General features: G+C 35.2%; 2 protein-coding genes across 3 annotated transcripts; one reads left to right on the forward strand and one right to left on the reverse strand.

Moving 5' to 3' along the window:
• Window positions 1-203: 203 nt before the first annotated feature.
• On the reverse strand, window positions 204-2,151 carry TK1A (Thymidine kinase). Its single transcript, XM_059595882.2, has 4 exons — window positions 1,981-2,151; window positions 1,520-1,664; window positions 773-894; window positions 204-656 (listed from the first exon to the last, which is right to left on the reverse strand). The coding sequence occupies exons 1-4, from the start codon at window positions 2,130-2,132 to the stop codon at window positions 383-385; spliced, it is 693 nt and encodes a 230-aa protein (XP_059451865.1). The 5' UTR covers window positions 2,133-2,151; the 3' UTR covers window positions 204-382.
• A 7,259-nt stretch (window positions 2,152-9,410) lies between these two features.
• On the forward strand, window positions 9,411-17,100 carry LOC132182624 (RNA-binding (RRM/RBD/RNP motifs) family protein). Of its 2 annotated transcripts, XM_059595927.2 has the most exons (5): window positions 9,411-9,705; window positions 9,818-9,941; window positions 10,294-10,519; window positions 10,841-12,041; window positions 16,540-17,100. In XM_059595927.2, the coding sequence occupies exons 3-5, from the start codon at window positions 10,298-10,300 to the stop codon at window positions 16,551-16,553; spliced, it is 1,437 nt and encodes a 478-aa protein (XP_059451910.1). In that variant the 5' UTR covers window positions 9,411-9,705; window positions 9,818-9,941; window positions 10,294-10,297; the 3' UTR covers window positions 16,554-17,100. The 2 variants fall into 2 exon arrangements, with proteins under 2 accessions (XP_059451910.1, XP_088373087.1); XM_088516961.1 differs by lacking the exons at window positions 9,411-9,705; window positions 9,818-9,941 and having other exon boundaries at window positions 10,271-10,519.
• The last annotated feature ends 2,137 nt before the right edge of the window (window positions 17,101-19,237 follow it).

A 19,237-nucleotide genomic window follows, 5' to 3' on the forward strand; every position in this document is an offset into this window, starting at 1 on the left:
AATACATAAAGAAATTTAGGCAATCAAGAACATATACCTATATCCACACAGCAGTTCACTGCTCACGTACTTGCAAAAACTGCCGCAAATAGAAGCGGGGGCAAAACCATGCAAATAATGAATAATCTTGACAAAAAAGGGAGAATAATTTCTTTTTCTTTTTTCTTTTTTGCTTAACTTAATAACACACACCCACCAATAAATGGATTTCATGGAAGAAATTTCATTAATTATCTATATACATAACAAGAGAAAAACATCAAAGAAACACTAAATGAAAATGTCCAAATTCACCATATTTTGTGTAGATTACAAACAACAAATAGAAGAACAATACCAGCCCAAGCAAATGGAGTAGGCTGTAAACAAGCCCTATATGTTACTAAACAACTGAAGTTGTCTCAAGATAGCAGTCACTCTTAACTTTACAGCATTCCAGAACACTCCTTGCAGCTTCCTTCACAACTTGTCCCTTAACATAGTGCTGGCGGCAGACAGGCATGTAGACATCAGCCCCACCAATTAGTTCTGTCTGTGTCTCCTTTGTCTTTCTCAAAGTGAAGAAAGCCTTTTTGCCACATAGTTCACAACGAGCTGTCAACTTGGTTACAGAATCAGCAAGAGGTATTACATCAAGTACTGAGCCAAAGCTCCTTCTGCCAATAAGAGTTACACGCATGTCAAATGGGAAGCAATTGTATCTTCCAAACAACAATTCAAAAAATAATCACATAGGGAAAGAAAAAAAATAAAAATTAGCTTTGAAGACCACCTCAAGTAATCACCATCTAGGCCAGCAATAACTACAGTTTTTCCATCATGATCAGCAGCCTTGCAGCAAAAATCATAGAGATCCTCAAAAAATTGGGCTTCATCAATACCAATTACATCCAGCTGTCAACATAATGTAGAGGGTCAGAATGTTATGCATATAAGATTAGTGACAACTACATTAGCAGTTTTATATACAAAGCAGCAAATTAAGAAGGTGAAATGCCACCATTACTCCAAATATATCCTCCCCATACACTGCATCCATATGCTAATCATACTATTCCTGCTAAATGTAAACAAAACAAGACACCATTGACAAGATGCACAGCACCACTGATTAAACTATAAGTTTCATCCCTCTACCTGCCTACTCAGCATCTAAGACCTGATGAAATTTACCAACAGCTCACAAAAAATCTATACTAGCACTGTAATTGACTTTTCCCATTGTACAGTTAATACTCTTGCATGGGGATTATAGATCAATTGTTCTGTCACAACGTTGTGATCCTCTCAGTGCTTTCAGCCACCAATGAGTGTGAACATCTAAAACTTGACCATTCATCTCTAATGACACATTGACGCTAATCCAAATCATCTAATGTACTCATTTTAGATTGAGGATCAAATTATAACTTCATATATCAATACACTTGCCAGCCACCAATATCGGATGCAAATTCATTCAAATCAACTAATAACAAAGAATGAAAACTAATTTAGTACAAGTCCATTCTAATAATACCTTTTTATAAGCATCATCTCCGTATTTCTGTCTAAACGACAACAGATCCGGCAAAACCCAGCACGGGAATTTCACCCCATCATGTGTCACAATCGAATCTTTCGCATATCTTGAATCCTTGCTCGATTTTATCATTGCCACATTCCTACGCATCACAGATAATCCCAGAATATTTTTTAAAAAAGAAAAACGAAAACAATATAAAATATTACAATACACAAAATTCACTTCTCGAAAGCTTCAAAATTTACTTTTTAATTTACAAGTCCGTGTTACAAAATTCACATTTTTATACATTTAACTTAAGTCAGCCAAAAATCACATCCTAAATATACAAAACTCCGAATTTATTATAAAATCCCGTTATTATGCGAAGGCTGAGTATCTAGTCAAATATAAGAACAAGTGAGTTAGACCCATTATTTGACCAAAATCACAAAACCCCAAATTGCCTAATTTACCTCCCATTGTTGCCCTCAGACTTGATCCGGCGGAGAAGAGCGGTAGTTTTCCCGGCGAACATGGGCCCCATTATGACGTGGACCTCGCCGGAGGCCCGTCCAGGATGATCACTGCCGCGGTTCATGGAAATTGAGGATTTGAAGGAGGTCATGGAAGTGGTCAGAGAGACGAAATTAGGGTTATTGAGAAATGGGAATTGGGGGAATTTGGAGGGATTGAGAGAATGATTGGTGGGTTGGGGGAGATGGGTATGGAGGAAGCTCATGATTGAAATAAATAGGCGGGTTTGTAAAGTTTGAATTTTTGATTTTAGGGATTGTGAGCGTTTGAATGTTAATTTTGGAGGGAATTGGGAAGTGGTGAATTTTTGGTGGGGCTTGGATTTTGGAGGGAAAATTGGGGGAGCGTGGGGATTTGACGTGAAGTGATAAAATGTCGGAAGGTGAGGCTTCTTTGAGAAGGAAATCCTTCCCTACTTAACTCAATTTTTTTTTTTCTCTTTTTTTCCGTTTCATTCGATATTTTTTCAGATTCCATTCAACTCAAAATTTTTCAACTTTATTTAATATTTTTCAACCAAACTAATAAAAAAAAATTAAAAATCAAGAAAATTAAAAATAAATAAATATATATATTTAGGGTGGTGACCAAACCACTCATAAGAGTCTCAGGATGACCAATTTAAACTAAAACCAGTTGGGAGTGGCTCGCAGACACCTTGGGGGTGGCCTAGCCACCCCTAAGGCAGTTCAAAATCAATCCAATTTTTTTTTTTAAATATACATTTTTTTTTTAAAATTTTGAATTTGATTTATTATTATTATATTTTATATTCTTCAAACAACCTAAACTGAATCTTAACTCTTTTTTTTTCATCGATATTTGCAATTTTAAGTTCAGTTGAGTAAAATAGAAAAAAATCGCACGAGCCAAATTACTTCTTTTTTTTTCGGTTGTTAATCACAAATACATTAACAAATAATTTAAAACATAAAGTAATTTTTAGAATACAAAATATTTTTTATAAATTTTTCTTCTCTCCTTGTTATACAAATAATTTAATAAAAGATGTACTTAGCCTTTGTAAGAATAACTTGTTATTTAAAAAATAAATAAAGAAATAATTTTTTAAAAAAAATTAGGATGATCGCTCAACCACCTAAGTAGAATAGGGGTGACCACGTAGTGACTCCAAATAAATAAACGCTTTAAAATGATGTGACTCCAAATAAATAAAAGTTTTAAAATGATGTGACATTGTGACTTTATATATACCGTTAGATGTTGTAAATATAATTTGCCCCATGAAATTAAGAGGATCTTGTTCTCGTTCCTACTATCTAGCCAATCGGATAAGCATATAGAAAAGAAGATGTAAATGTTTCATGAAAAAGATTGGGATGGCACAGAAATTTACACTTATGTGAACTTTCCTAACTTAGGACGAGGACACAGGAATGGAAGATGTCGGATATAATTTGGGCTATCTTCCCGAATTGCAATAGTGATAAATTTTAAAATTAAAGTTGAAACTGAGGACTTCAACTCTAATATCATAAATTACTATTTATCCTAAAAATGTTCTTACACAGTTTATAGCAAAAATGAGATAAATGTGAGTGAATCACCTTCCATATTGCAGACAGGTTTAGGTGAATCGTTTTGTGCTTCTGCTTATAATGGGTAAAACATTTATCAGATAATGGGTGCCATCTGATGGAGACCAAAAAGTAAAACACAAGCATGCAATAAGATGATTCAGAATAATTAGAATCAAGGAGACAAAAAAAAAAAAAAAGCATCCCACTTGAAAAATCATATTATATATTGCATGTGATGCATCTTTTTCCATTATCACCACCCTTCCCATTGAAGCCAACGATTTAACCCACCAACCTAAACCAATGCTGACCAGATTAGCCCTTCCCTTCCCTTTATATTTCAAACATGCCGAGTCTTTTTTCCCATATGAAAAGTTTGTGAATGCATTAAAAGCTACAATGTGAACTTTTTTCTCTCCTAAAAAAAAAAGTGAGCATTTTATGCTTTAAATTAGTTGTTAATATTTGTTATTTTGACAAAAGAGAACAAAAGGAAAAAGAAAAAATCTTTTTTGAACAAAATTGTGATCTTTCTCATTATCAATTGGCATTAGGATCCAGATCCCCTCGAATTCCTGAATTATAGTTTCTAAAATTTTAGATTCAGATCATTCATCATTATTTTATTATTAGTGAGATACGTGACATGATAATGGCTCTTAGATGAAAATGAATGACTTTGATCTGAAATTTTAAAAATTAGAATTCTTTTAAGAATTTCAGAAGATCCGAATCCTTTGCATTATAGTAGTAGAGGAGGGTAGGTCAGTAGGTGAGAAAAGATAATAAAGCTCAAATTAAAGGTGCATTGAGGTCCAGGGCTATAACTCTATGGATTTCCCATTCTATTATAGTTGATTTCAATTTTTGGAGGGCTATAGAGCGTCTCTTTCAAAGATTGATGTTAGCAATCTCTATTTTTTAAAATAAATAAATATGAATTTCATTTATGGTAATCATAAAAAAATAAAAATAGATAGAACATGTTGCTCTAACAAAAAAATATTATAAATATAAATAAAAATTTCTTTCATCCAAATCTCATCTATAACTTATTTAGCTGCTGCTCTGGTTAAACCATGTATAGCATAATTTGCATCTCTACTAATATGGCCAATCTGCTAGTTGTGCATCAAATCAAGCATCCCACATGTATTTTTCATTAGTTGTCCATATCTATTCTAATTTTGCCTCAATCAATTTTACTCGCATTCATTACTTGGAGTGATCACATTCCATGATAATATAGCCTCAAATCTCTACTAAATTCAACTACATGGAAAACAACCAAATCCCCGGCACCACAAGTTCTAAATTTTCTGGTTTGGTCAAGCTTTTAGCTACAATCATGTGCCCCTCAAAATCCCTCACAACAATTCCTATACCCATGCGCTCAATATATATTGATTGTATCCACTGCTGCATCCCAATTCACTTTTTGAACACCTGCTATAGGAGCTTTCTATCTTTCTTTGATCCCCACCCAATTCTCACATACTCTCAGTCAATTGGCCACTTTCATATTTGCTTTCTTGTATTCTTCAAAGGACTCAATTGCCCCCTCACAACAAGATTAAGATGAAGGAACTCCCCCCTCACCCCATGAGCCATTGTGTTTGTAACTCTTGTGACTCACACAAACCCAATTCATCCATGATTATGCTTATCTAATTGGCCCGTCGTCATTTTTGAAAACCGACTTGCAAGGGAAGTGTGTTCAAGAGCTTATATACCCATGGTTAAGCTCCCCCCTCCCTCCATGAGCCATTGTGTTTATGACTCATGTGAGTCACACAAACCCCAAGAGCTTATATACCCATGGTTAAGCTCCCCCCTCCCCCCATGAGCCATTGTGTTTGTGACTCATGTGACTCACACAAACCCCAATTCATCCATGATTATGCTTATCTAATTGGCCCGTCGTTTTTGGTTGGCGCAAACATAAAAATATTTTATATTTCTATCTCTATGTTGATACAAACCTTAGGTATAACTCATTCTTGAAAACCGGCTTGCAAAGGAAGGGTGCCCAAGAGCTTATATACTCATAGTTAATATTAGACTTAAGCCATGTAGGACACTAGGATCATAACACATGCTTTAGCCAAATTTCCTTCTCCCTTTGCCTCCACTGCTTCTCTTTTGGTCCCAGAAGTAGGTATAAATCCTATTGTATCCCAGTAACTTTTTCCAGATTTGGTGCTCCCCCTTGTTGTAGTTCTACAAGTTGCTATGACTTATGTTTAATAACACCTGGCTGGAATTCGATTTTTTCCACTGCATTAATTCATATTGACACTTATGCAGCTTCTTTTGAAAATTTCCTCATTTATCGTCCATTTTTTCCTTTGCCCTCCACATTTGTTTTATGACAGCTTTGTACTCCCTGTAATTGTCCTTCTCTTAAAGCTTTGTTTTTTTTTCCTTTTTTATTTATTATTTTTTTATTTTTACTACTCTTATTTTTGGTGTTGCATTTTGGTTTCCATGGAAAACTATCGTGGGTCTCTTATTTTTTACCAACCGGCAAATGTCTCGAACTATCTAAAGGTTTTATGCACTCGTCAATTTCAACTTTAAATAATCATTGAAACTGGCAGGTCTGGTACCTATAGCCTCCGGCAATAAATTCTCCTCAATTGTCCCCTCTTCTTCATCCACCATATATTGGCAATATATATGAAAAGATTTATGAAACTATTTTAAGCATGAATGGTGTGATGTGAATCGTTTTTATGACTTTGGTTTCAAATGATGCATGATATGTTCCTAATGATAGTCCTACTACGTTTCAGGAAATTATATGTATGTGTATGTATTATGTGCATATGATATGAAGTTACTGTGCAGTATTACATATTATGTTATGTATGATGAAAATGATGAATATGATGAAATTAATGATGACACCTCTGGTGTAAATCCGGTTCTGGTTAATAGTTATTGGCTAAAACCGTTAATCCTACCAATAACCGCTAACCAGAATCGAGGTAGCCAGTTAGTCAATTTTAAAAACCGGAAATGGTAATTGGCTACCTGTTATCCAGTTATGTAAGAGCATTCCTAATGGAGGAGCTAAATTGTACTTTTATTTAAAATGACTAATTATATTTTTAGAAAACCCACCACATTGGATTAGTAAAAAAAAAAATGCAAAATGGATACTTGATTGGATTAGAAAAAAAAAAGAAGAAGCTATATATAACATCACTTTTCAAGGGAGCCATTTTATTTTTTATTGTTTTTCTTACCTGTTTTCTCTTTTTTCCCAAAACTTTTTTCATTTTTCAAAGAATCATTATGAGAATAATCTTTCACAATTTTTAATAAAAATATATTTCATAAATATGATTGACATTACTATGGGAATATGGTTTTCATACTTAATGTTGGCAAATACGACATTTGAAAAATATAACGGTTGAAAAATATAATTATTATAAAATACAACCATTTAAAAAATATTATAGTTACAAAAATGATTATTTGAAAAATAATAATCGTTAAAAAATTATTGTGTTAAACGAATTACCATTGAAAAAATAAAGAGTGAAATACGAATTTTAGAAAATAAATAAAGAGTAAAAAAATAATATTTAAATGATATAGATAAAAATATAGGTAATTGGATGTAAGAGGCCTTTAAAAATTCTTTAGTTAAACTAGATAAAGTGAGTTTTGACGAGTTATTTTGCATAAAAAATTAGCTCTTCCATTGGATTTGGGAATGCTCTAATGACTGCCGGATTGGTAACCGGATCTTTAAAAAATTGGGTATTTTGGGCCTATTTTGGGTATTGGACTTACTTTTTGGGCTTAATTTAACCATTTTGGCCCTTTAAAAAAAAAACAATTATAACTTTTTTGGCCCAATAAGACTTTGTTGTGGCTGTTAAATAAAAAAAAGGACTCGTTTTACATTTTTAAAAAATAAATATATTAATAGGGTGTTATCAATCAAATCAAAGGTGTATATTTTGCCCATCTCCCACAACAAACTTCAATAGCATGCATAATCTTCATAGGCAAATTGAAAATGGAAGTCCAATATACTTAGATACTGTAAAGCACCGAAGATATAAACCGTAGATGACCCACAAAAAAAAAAAAAAAAAGAAGGTTTTTGGAGAGCCAAGAATCCATACTATTAGTAATTTTCTCTAACAAAGTGGCACAACTGGCAGTATTCAATCTAGAGAAAATCAAAAGAACCCCAATATAATTTCCCATTTCCCAATAGTTTTCCTTATTGAATATGAAGACAATTCACAATCTAATTTTTGGAAAGGAAAAGAGATTACTCTTTTTTGGATTAGCCCTCAACCCAGATAGATTAACCCTTTATGAATGTAGGATTAATTAGTTTTATAAGATTATAAAAAAGGGATTTGGCTTACTACATTGGAGATTTCCTTTGAAAACATGAATGGACAAGATTGCTTCAAGTAAAAAAAACAAGTAGACTTTTCTTCCAACTTTGTAATCTTGTCCATTCATTTTTTAACAAGAGATCATGGCAGTAGAAACTTTTACTGGAATCCATAGAAAAGCTTAGATGGATATGTGGCACAAGCTTAATAGTTGAGAATCAACCATAGTATAGACGCCACTTTGCATATAAGTATATGAGCTAAGATTTCAGCCCTCGTGGAAAGAAAAAAAAACAATATTAAAAATATATAAACAAAAGTAAATATGCCATTTGTTGTTGTAAAGCACATGCTTTTTTTTTCTTCTGTAAAAAAGCCACACACAAAAGCATCATGAAAATGAAATAAACACAGAACAAGAATCAGTTTCAGTTTCCAAACATTTTGTGTCACAGAATTCCATAAATAGAAAGTTAGAAACTATATAAGATGAACACCTCAGAGAGAAAAAAAAGAAAAGAAAAAGAAGAAAGATTGTACGAACCCTTTTCAGAATCAAGCTTCATTGACACTATTTTTGGACACTGGTTGTTAAATAATCAACTTGTCTGATCATATTAGTTGCTGACAAATTACAAAAAAGTACAAAAATATTCATGCCCCCCATTTATTTCCACAGATACAACACCAACCTCAAATGGTCATATTTACGCTTACTAACAAAAGTCAAGGCAATGGGCAAATGAATGATCAGCAAGACTACCCAAAAAGTCATGCTAATCAATGGTTGGTTCTCAAAAGACACATCGAGGGCCAAGATTCTCTTAATTACAATAAAATGGAGGAGACACATTTCATAATTTGAAGTAAAATTTTTAAATGACTATTTATTTACTATTTATCAACATATACACTATGTAAACAATGAAATGGTCAATTGGTATTTTTAGCAATTTGTTACAATTTCGACAGTAATTGTGAATAAGTGTATATGAGACCCATCTGCTCAAATAAGTTTTGAGTTGTTTAACTGCTTACTTGGAAATTTAGGTTTTATATAATCTCTCTCACAATTGTTATTCAGTTTGCTCGAGATCTTAATCCTAAAATAATTTTCATTTCAATTAAAATAAAAAAAATATGAACCCAACCTGCTTTCTTTTAATATATATATATATATATATATATATATAATATAATGAGCTCATAGATGCATGCAACACATAAAAATGTGTACCACAAACATATAATGTTCCATCTCCCATTAAGTATAAAAGGAATGAATGGGAGGACCAGCAACAAGCAAATTTTGCCCATTTATCAGATAATAATAATAATAATAATAATAATCCCCCTCTCTTGCAAATCTCTTTCCTATTTTTTTTAATGGAAATGAAATTCACATTAACAAAAATTAAGACCTGACAAAAAAAAAAGAAAAAAAAAAAGAAAGGAAAATCTTCATCTTCCATTCTCAGAGCCCATATATATTCCTTGCACGCCAGACATCTCAACCCTTCTCTCTTTCTCTCTCTAGAACCTCTCTCTCTGGGTCTAGAACATATGTTGGACGCAAACTTGTTCCAATCTGTTTGGTAACTGAATTTGCATTGCTAATCCAATAAAACACAATTGAAAGAACAAAGAAAAAGGTTGTGGGGAGGCATTTCAGCCCTGTGTTCTTATTCTTATTGTGCCTCCCCTCAGATCTTAGTCTTCTGCAGGATTTGGCATCTGGGTTTTGTTTCAACTGGTGGGTTCTGCGGGAATTTCGATCCAAGTTTGGATCTTTTGTAAATTTGTTGTTGGCTTTGGATCTTGTTGAGTTTTCTGATTGAAATTGTATATGGGTTTGTCCTTTTCAGGTTTGATTAATTTTGCGTCGGTTAATTGATCGACGAACGATCCGATGTTTTGAATTGAATCGAAGAATATTGATTTTTGTATTGGAGACAGAATTGGTTTGGCTTGTAATAATATACAAATAAGGTATTGGTTTTATTGTCTGATTGGTTATTCATCTGCATTTCAATTCATTCGCTTGGATTCTTATAGTCGATATCGTGGTAATGCTTTCATTTATGGGGATGTGATTGGAATTGTATTTGCATTTCATTCAATCCACTAGTATAGATTCTTTTAGTTATTTTTGATTGATGTGTTGTTTCGTTTCTCTAGAAATGTGTATAATGGGTTGGATCCACTACAGAATATGTTTTTGTAGCTGAATTTATTGTTTGGTGATAATGATTCATGTTTTTTTTTTTTGTTTGTTTTGAAAGTGTTACTTATAGATTTGGATTCTTGAACTTGAACTGATGAAAGTACTTTTGGCATGTAGAAATATGCAATCTGATAGTGGTAAGTTATTTATTGGTGGAATATCTTGGGACACAAATGAAGAGCGTCTCAAGGAATATTTTAGTTCATATGGGGAGGTTGTAGAAGCCGTTATTATGAAGGATCGGACCACAGGACGTGCTCGAGGTTTTGGCTTTGTTGTTTTTGCTGACCCGGCTGTTGCAGACAGAGTCGTAAAGGAGAAGCACAACATTGATGGAAGGATGGTAAGTTTTAATCCCCAATTACACCCTGAGATTTACACAATGCAATATGAGCTTTCCATTTGAATTGCACAAAATAGGAAGGAAAATTCATTTCCTTAACGGAGTTATGGATTCAAAATTTTAATTGCAGGAATTCGTTTTTTGTGGACTAAATTTCAAATATTGCGAAGAGTAATAATGTCTTCTCTTCTTTTATTTTTACATCAATGATATAATATATATATTTTTTTCATGTATGTCTTATTCTCTTGTATTGAGATCATAAGATTCATAGTCCTACTATTTGATTTATGTTTTCATCATTGAGTTCTCTATTCTCAGGTTGAGGCAAAAAAGGCAGTCCCTCGGGATGATCAAAATATTTTGAATAGAAACAGTGGTAGCATCCATGGCTCTCCTGGTCCTGGCCGCACAAGAAAGATATTTGTTGGAGGCTTGGCATCCACGGTCACAGAGAGTGACTTCAAAATGTATTTTGATCAGTTTGGGACAATCACTGATGTTGTGGTGATGTATGATCACAACACCCAGAGGCCTAGAGGCTTTGGATTCATTACTTATGATTCAGAGGAAGCAGTAGACAAGGTTTTGGTTAAGAGCTTCCATGAGCTAAATGGTAAAATGGTTGAGGTCAAGCGTGCTGTTCCCAAAGAGTTATCCCCAGGTCCCAGTCGCAGCCCTCTTGGTGGATACAACTATGGCCTGAGTAGGGTCAATAGCTTCCTTAATGGCTACACTCAAGGATATAGTCCAAGCACCGTTGGGGGCTATGGACTCAGGATGGATGATAGATTAAGTCCAATATCTGGTGGTCGAAGTGGGTATCCTCCATTTGGTTCTGGTTATGGAGTGGGTATGAATTTTGAGCCGGGGTTGAACCCAGGTTATGGGGGGAGTGCAAATTTTAATAGTAATCTCAGCTATGGGCGGGGATTGAACCCTTATTATGTTGGTAATTCAAATAGGTTTGGTAGTCCAATTGGGTATGATGGTCGTAGTGGAGGCTCTTCCTTTTTCAGCTCAGTTACTCGAAATCTGTGGGGAAGTGGGGGGCTTAATTATGGGACAAACTCCACAAGTTCCAGTGCGTACCAGGGATCTGGAAGTGGGAGCATTGTAGGAAGTACATTTGGTAATACTGGAGTTAATTGGGGTTCTTCAGGAATTTCTGCTCAAGGTGGAAACAATGTTTCTAACAGTAGTGGAAATCTTGGTTATGGAGGTGGTGATAACAGCTATAGTCTGGGAATGGGAGGGTATGGAAGAAACAGTGGTACCAATACAGCCCCAACATCATCTTTTGCTGCATCAAATGGTGGTTTTGATGGTGGTTTTGACTTTCATAGTGGCGGTTCAGTATATGGGGGGGACAGCACTTGGCGATCATCAAATGCTGAGCAAGATGGGTCTGGTCCCTTTGGTTATGATGGGCTTGGCAGTGCAGCTTCCGATGTTTCTGCTAAAGCTCCTCCTGGTTATGTTGGTGGTTATAGTGTCTATAAGAGACAACAGTCAAACAGAGGTAAGAGACACTCACTTCATTTCTTCAAACAAGCTGATTAATCTATTTTTTAATTGCTCACTCCATCATTATCAGGGTAGGGAACTTTATTTTACTGACTGAACAATCGTGGTCAAACCAAATATGATTCTGAAATATGGCAGAAACAACTTTCTTTTATGGAGCCGTTATAGAATCTGGCTCATTTTTCATTCTTTTGCATGATGATCTAAATGCTAACTTTGCACTTGCTGGATTTGATGGTCTTATGCAACATTAAAAGGCATCACCTAACATACAAATGTGGTGCAATTGTTGCCTCTATCAATTGTCCAGCTGGCACTAAAGTTCTGGATCGTAAATTGTGGCTTGATAACAATTACTTGATTACTCTATTTACAGCAATAATGTGTATACTAACATCTATTAAGCTCATAGTTTTGGTGCAAAGTCAAACCAAATAAAGTGGTTGGCTTCAAGTGAATTATCCAATGGATTTAACAAAGCATCGTACTCTGTGTAACTTGATACTTTGTATCTCCTATATTTTGTATGCACTTGCTCTTCTCAAAAATCTTGATTAGTTAGGCTGGGAGTTATTCTTCGTTGACCGTCAATTGTAAGCCTAGTGGTTGAGGCTTGTGGTCTTAGGGAGTATCACCCCTTAGATCCCAAGTTTGAGACCTACTAGGTGCAAACTCCCTCTTGGGGCCACACCCCCGGGTGTAAAAGTCAGCAATTTACCTTAATTCATGTAGGAAAACTTCTGAGGGTGCGGTGTATGGGTCCGAGGTTTACTCTGCAAGGGTGGGTCGGAAGGGCCTTATCGAGGTTTCCCATCATCAAAAAAAAAAAAAAAAAAAAAAAATTATGAAACTGCAAGTGCAGCTTTCTCTTGTTATTGTTGAAAAAATAATTTTAAGCTTGATAGTGTTGCTTAGCTTTTTTAGTTACTATCTGATGGGATACAACCGGAGAAAATATTGAGAATTTAAAAGACACCCACACTTTACCAAATTAATTAATAGAAATATTATAGAATATATGGAAGTCCATAGAAGTTTCAAGATACATCTTCAAACTTGGAGCTAAAGGTTGAAGAGAACGATTATGCCACTAGTGATGAATGGGAATAAAAATTTTCATATTTTTGTCATAAGTAGTTGCTAGAACTACCATATATGTTCATCAGGTTCTGTTTTACAAAGTATTAGAACATGGCCAACCACATCAACCATATGTGTCCATGCATTTGCGGTGCACACAGTGGCGGAGCTAGAAACTTTTGTTTGGTTGGGGTCATGGTTAACATTAAACATATGAATATATACCCATTATAACAAGATATATGATACAAGCACTCAATTAAGATTAACTAAAACAAATCAATTATATTAACATCAATCCTATAGTTTTAACCCAACTTCACTAAATATAAATGTGAAAGCATAAGTATACTAATAAAATGAAATGTATATCTTGTGTAGAAGTTCAAAATTCCACCTATTTAATACTCTCAATTAAACAGTAAAATATGTCCATTATAATCAGGCAATTAACAATGTAGTAGGTTCTCCTTAGGTAATTGTGGTTCGTAGGTATTGGAAGGAGTTTATTAGGTGGATGGCCTCCTACTTCAGAGGGAAATCTTTTCTCTCCATTGTGGTTAGAGTTATGGTAGTTGTTGTGTCTGCTTTATGGTGTGAGAGAACTACTAGATTGTTCCAGAAGAGAACAAAGATTTCGGGTGCATTCTTTCAGAGATTTTGTTTTGGGGTAGATCCAAAGTGAACTCCTTTAAGAGTGTCCATAATTCTTCCTTTCATCGCTTCCTAGCTGGGTCTTGGAGTTTTTCTGATGTGATTTTTTAGGTTTGCTTGCCTTTTTTTGTTTCCTTATTGGCACTTGTTTGTGTAGGCCCATTTTGACTTTTAGGTTGTCTTGTTTTTGAGGAGTTACCCGTGGATCATATGTTTTTGTTGAGTTTCTTCAATAAATTCTTATCCAAAAAAACTATGTAGCACCTGTAACATATTTGCCATCATACGAGGCATCCCTTCCTGCAACTGAGATAACATACCTTTTCTTTTCCTTTCTTGAGCATCCTAGCTGTCTTTTATTTTTTATTTTCTAATACAAATATCTTATCCTTCATTTCTTTCATATGTGCATCAAAATCCTCCTTTGCCTGTAAGGTTTGCTTGCTACAAGTTGGGGGGGGGGGGGGGGGTGAATTTCATTTGTAACCATGAGATCTAGTATCATCATTTTTTGTGTCCTTGGAAATTTAGAGTAGGTACAAATTTTCCCAATTTATGGACCACCATATGATCTGTTATGTAAATAGGCAAATGCTCCTTGCATAATTGTTGACCTCTTTTTTTGATAAGTAGTTGGTAAATATCATTAAAAGTGTAAAGGCACCCCAAATATTGTTGACCTCTTGCCAACTGATTTTGAGTTACTTTATCAAGATCAGAAGTGAATTGCGCCAAGTCTTTTGATTCTGCGAATTGCTCTAATTCCAATTTTAATTTCCCGGATAATCCTACTCTGGAGACTGGAAATATCCACATTAATAGCAGGTCTGATTCCAGCATTGAATAGATCGGCAGATACCCTCTCTCTCCCCAGCCAACCCTGGTTCTACCACTAGATGCACATATATGCAGAGTGCTTTTTGGCTTGGTGTACATCATTTTTTTTTATAAGTGGTTGGGGGTACCTCATAAACTGGATAAGCTCAGAAATATCTTAAGATTCCAACTAATTGGATTGTTTTAGATTTTTTGGTGTCTTTTTTTTTTTTTTTCTTTTTCCCCTTCCTTAATAACAATAAAAGCGTTGCTTGCCACACAGATACATGCTGATAGAGATGTAGATAGCTTTGTAACAGTCTAGTTGCTTCTTCATTTGTCTGGTGTCATGCAGTTTATGGATCTCATCATCTTCATAATCCTTCATGGGTAATCAATTGTTCGTTATAGATGCTGTGGCATCTTCCTAGGTCTAGATTGGAATCCTAGGTTTATTAGGATGGGCTGAGTCGTTAATTTAGTTCTTATTCTGGTCTTGATAAGATTTGAACCTAAGACTTACACCTAACCCCACCCACCCCTATGTGGTGGGATTGGAGGCTATTTGTGAACTTGCTTATGGATTGAGAATCTAGAGAGGGGTAGAGATGCTGTGGGTGGGACTAGAAAATTTTGATGTGAAGTCTTTCTTGTAGGCTTTGGTTGGTGCTGGCAGTGGGTTTGGTTGGCTGGGTTCTCTTTGAAGGAGATCGCGTATTTACTCCACACAAGCTGGTTGGCACTATTAAATGGTGATTGGAGAGATGATGCTTCCAAAATGGGAAATTTGTATAAAGGAATCATGTGACTGCTGACCATCTTCTCTTTTAGTCTGGCTAGGGAGTTATGGGACCTAGGTTTTCTTTTTAAGTTGTTTTTCTGGATGATGCCGAGAATTCTTAGGAAGTTATGAGTGTTAGGGTGCATATGGACAGTGGCTCTTTTGTGCCTCTAAAGTAGAGGCACCCCTCTGTAAGGGGTGGAGCTCCCATCAAATAAGCTCAAGTTTGTCTTCTTGATTATTTTGTCTCAGTGGCTTTTGTGATTGGCCTTTCTTTTCTGGTCAGTCTTAGGTAGTCTTAGGTATGCTTTGTTTCTGTGCTGGTTATCGCTCTATTTTGCTATTTGTTAGGTCGATATCAAGTTGATACTCCTTAATGTGAAAATTTCATGATACTGTCTTTGCTGATTCTAGATATATGTTTTTAAAGGTTTATAATCACCATATCTGTGTTCTGTTTCCTGATATATAACTTTCTAGTAGTTGCATTGTAAGAAAACAACTTGTGTGTTGTCGGCATTAATAACGGCGTGCAATGTAGATTCGAATGCGACCTTTTTATCTTTCACACATACACACCCACCAAAACAATAACTCTGTTGATGTATTGAACCAAGTGTGTAGCTAAATTTGGTGTTCTGGGGCTCCATCTCCTGGTATATAATTTTTCCTACTAAAAAATGGTGGCGCTGGGCCCTGCTCAACAACGCCTCCACTTAGTTTTGCTGTGACTTACCTTTCCAAACATAAAAAAGAAAAGGAGGGAAAAGAAGAAAGAGGTTGGACTGGAGGATAGGTGCTATTCCTATTTGCTTACATAGGGTTTTTTCATCACTGTTTTTTGCGAGTTAACTTGTATATAAGAAATTAGATTGTAACGACTAGGGGAATACTTTCTGTATGCCTCCTGTGTACTAAGATGTACTCCTTTTTTCCTAGTGAAATTCTTTACTAATCAGAGAGTGAGAGATTAAAAAAGACAGTAAATGTATAAATAAAATAGTATCATGGTAAGACTAACAAACTAAGTATGATGATTGTTCACTTTGATATTTTAGTTGTTCTTCTTCGCACTAATGAAATTCCCATTTGAAACTTGTTGCTCAAGTCTTGATTAATTTTGAAACTTACAAGCTTCTTTTCCCACTTGCACATGTTCCAGGAATTTCTGCGTAGGAGGATCATTTGGATTCACAACATTTGTAGGTGAAGATAATCTATTGAAGCAGGTGAATTGTGAATTTCACACACCCCCCATCGTTAATACATTTCAGTTAGATCTTAAGTTTGGTTATCTAGAGCTAACTGGAGTGCCCGTGTCGAAGAATCAAATTTAGAGATAGAAGTTACAGGAATTTTGTGTTAAGGCTTGGGTTTTGAGTTACTGTTTTAGGTTTTTTCTTTTTTTGTTACTCGAGTGAGATGTAAAATCAGATTGCGGGATATAGTCAGAAGTGTATCATGCATCTCTGGTGAGGCGGCAATACATGATGAAAAAGATAGACTTATGACACTTTTTGTTTCCATAGATTTTGATATGCAATGTCTCTGGCAAAGTTGGGGGTTCTGTGGTCAGGGATGCATTGATTTCCCTTTGTTCCCATCATTTTGGTTTGTTTTGGCAGATTGTACTGAGGTTTTTGTTCATTCACTAGTGTGAAACATTTAAGGGATACCTATCTTGGGATCCCATGAATAAGTCTACAGATGCTGATTCTTTTTTCCTTGAGATTATTTTATGCCACAACTTCAAACTCTTGTTGCTTTTTTTATTTTTTGAGATGGAATATAATTTTTGTGCCTTTTATTTTTATGAAAGAAAGCAGGTAAAAAACACTTGCATTTCTTTGATGAATCTGTCGGGTCAATGACTGGTGATGTTAATGATCAGGTTTCTTTTTACAAGTTGATCATGACAGTGATCATTGATCAAACTTGGTGAAAGGAGACCCACCAAGATCTTGTCATCATCTCATTGCACTTTTTGAATGGGAAACTCCTTTTCATCTTTTCTGTTAAGTGTAGGCCATCATCATTGATCTTAATGTCTTTGTAAAATTTGATTTTAAGCCTTTAACCACATGGTTCCCAAGATTTTAAAATCTGGTTTTAATCTCCCTAAGCTGTAACTTAATCGGCTGGAAATCATGTCTCATGATTCATGACAATGAGGTTACTAGTTTGAATATTTCCTTTCCCTTTCCCCTCCCCACAGGAGACACTATTACTTATATATTAAAAAAAAAAAAAAAGTTTTCAAGCTTGGATTTCTAACAATTTTGTTATATGAATTGTTAATAATTTAATTGACAAATGTGAGAATTTCTCTAAGGCCAACTGTTTGAGTAAGGAGGCATACTGCTCAAGATTCGTTTGGAAATGTGGGTTTTATAAGGGCGTTAGCAATTCGAATAGCAAAATTGTGTGGGTTTTATAAGGGCGTTAGCAATTCGAATAGCAAAATTGTAAGAGATCATCTGAGATCATTTTTGTCTCTGTATCCTCTCCATCAGTCTAGCTTGGATTGGAATTTCTTGCAACCCCTTATTCGGATTGCAAGGAATCTCTTAAAATTATGATAGGCCTCTCGATGGGGTATACCTGCCCAAAGCTTTGAACGGAGAGGGAATCCCGCTCCGTCTAGCACGAAGATTAAGAAGGAAAAGTAAGCCAGTTGTTTGATCGTACTCCCACTTTTGTTGTTGAGATGGCAAAATTTGTAGACCAGAAAATCACGGAGAACATGCACACAAACACACACAGACACACAACATTGTCTCCACCAAGACATGTCTGAGAGTGAGCAGGCATAATGCGTTGAAGGAAGCATGATACAAAGGAAGTCACGCCACTAGCTGATAATTCAATTAAAGAAACCACGATATTATGATAGAGACACCATTAAAGAGGGACCAGTTTGGCCGTTGCTCTCATTTGCCCCCTCTGCTTTTTGTGCTTCTTTGATATTTCTGATGGGAATATGAGAGATATTTTAAAGTGGGAAGAAACTATTGGCCCAAAAGTCCGAAAGTGAAGGAAAAGGTGGGGGGGTTGAACATGGCATTTTCTCTACTTTTGCTAGTCTCTCCATAAGGTGGGTATGATGAATCAAATTCCTACTTTTTACAGGCTGTAAGTTCTCTCAAGACTCCCACCCCACACAAGCAGCAAACACAAAAATAACCATTTGAATAGCCCCTCTGTGCATTAGATTGGAATCAAGTCAATGCACCTCTGCTGCTCAAGTCAGTAAAGTATAAAAGGTAAAAACGAAAGAGATAAATAGAGATTAGGGCATAAGACTATAAGAACATACCTTAGTTTAGCATCCTATTGACTTTATATAGGCTAAATATTATTTATGTCGTATGCTTTCATAAAGTGATTGTCATGAATTCTGCCACCCTTTAATGAGTTGTCTTTCTCTAATTTCTATTATACATTATTTTTCATATAGGATTCTTATGAACATGTGCTTCAAGTAAGTTGTGTTTGAGTTGGCTGTCCATTGGGTCAGTGAGAGTGTGGGCTCTATTCCAATAGTAGTTCCTCATTCTCTTGGACTAGTTATATAGGCCAATAAGAATTAAATGATAGATGGGCTTGTTAGCCTTGTGGGTTGAGCCCCATACTTCCAATCTATAACAAAAGTCACAATTCAACCTGAAGTTACCCATGCCAAACTACAATCACAACTGTTGAGAGCCTATATATTAAGCATGTGAAAGAGGCTGACAGAAGCTTTAGTGTAACACATTTGTACCGAAAGCTTACAACTCAAGTATAGGTTTCCAACAATGTATATCAGTTCTTACAAGCTCTTAGCTAATTCCAAAATGGATTTAGAACCCCAAACTCAA

The sequence above is a fragment of the Corylus avellana genome, chromosome 5 (assembly GCF_965113065.1).
Source record: "Corylus avellana chromosome 5, dhCorAvel1.hap1.2, whole genome shotgun sequence".
Classification (NCBI taxonomy): Eukaryota; Viridiplantae; Streptophyta; class Magnoliopsida; order Fagales; family Betulaceae; genus Corylus; species Corylus avellana.

Excerpts from the sequence above, each read along its gene's own strand:
- LOC132182624 (XM_088516961.1), top strand. The coding sequence starts at position 10,271 with ATGAAAGTACTTTTGGCATGTAGAAATATGCAATCTGATAGTGGTAAG. Across the intron at positions 10,520-10,840 it reads ACAACATTGATGGAAGGATG|GTTGAGGCAAAAAAGGCAGT; the intron begins GTAAGTTTTAAT and ends CTCTATTCTCAG.
- TK1A (XM_059595882.2), bottom strand. The coding sequence starts at position 2,132 with ATGACCTCCTTCAAATCCTCAATTTCCATGAACCGCGGCAGTGATCAT. Across the intron at positions 1,665-1,980 it reads TCTGAGGGCAACAATGGGAG|GAATGTGGCAATGATAAAAT; the intron begins GTAAATTAGGCA and ends TGTGATGCGTAG. Across the intron at positions 895-1,519 it reads GAGATGATGCTTATAAAAAG|CTGGATGTAATTGGTATTGA; the intron begins GTATTATTAGAA and ends TTATGTTGACAG.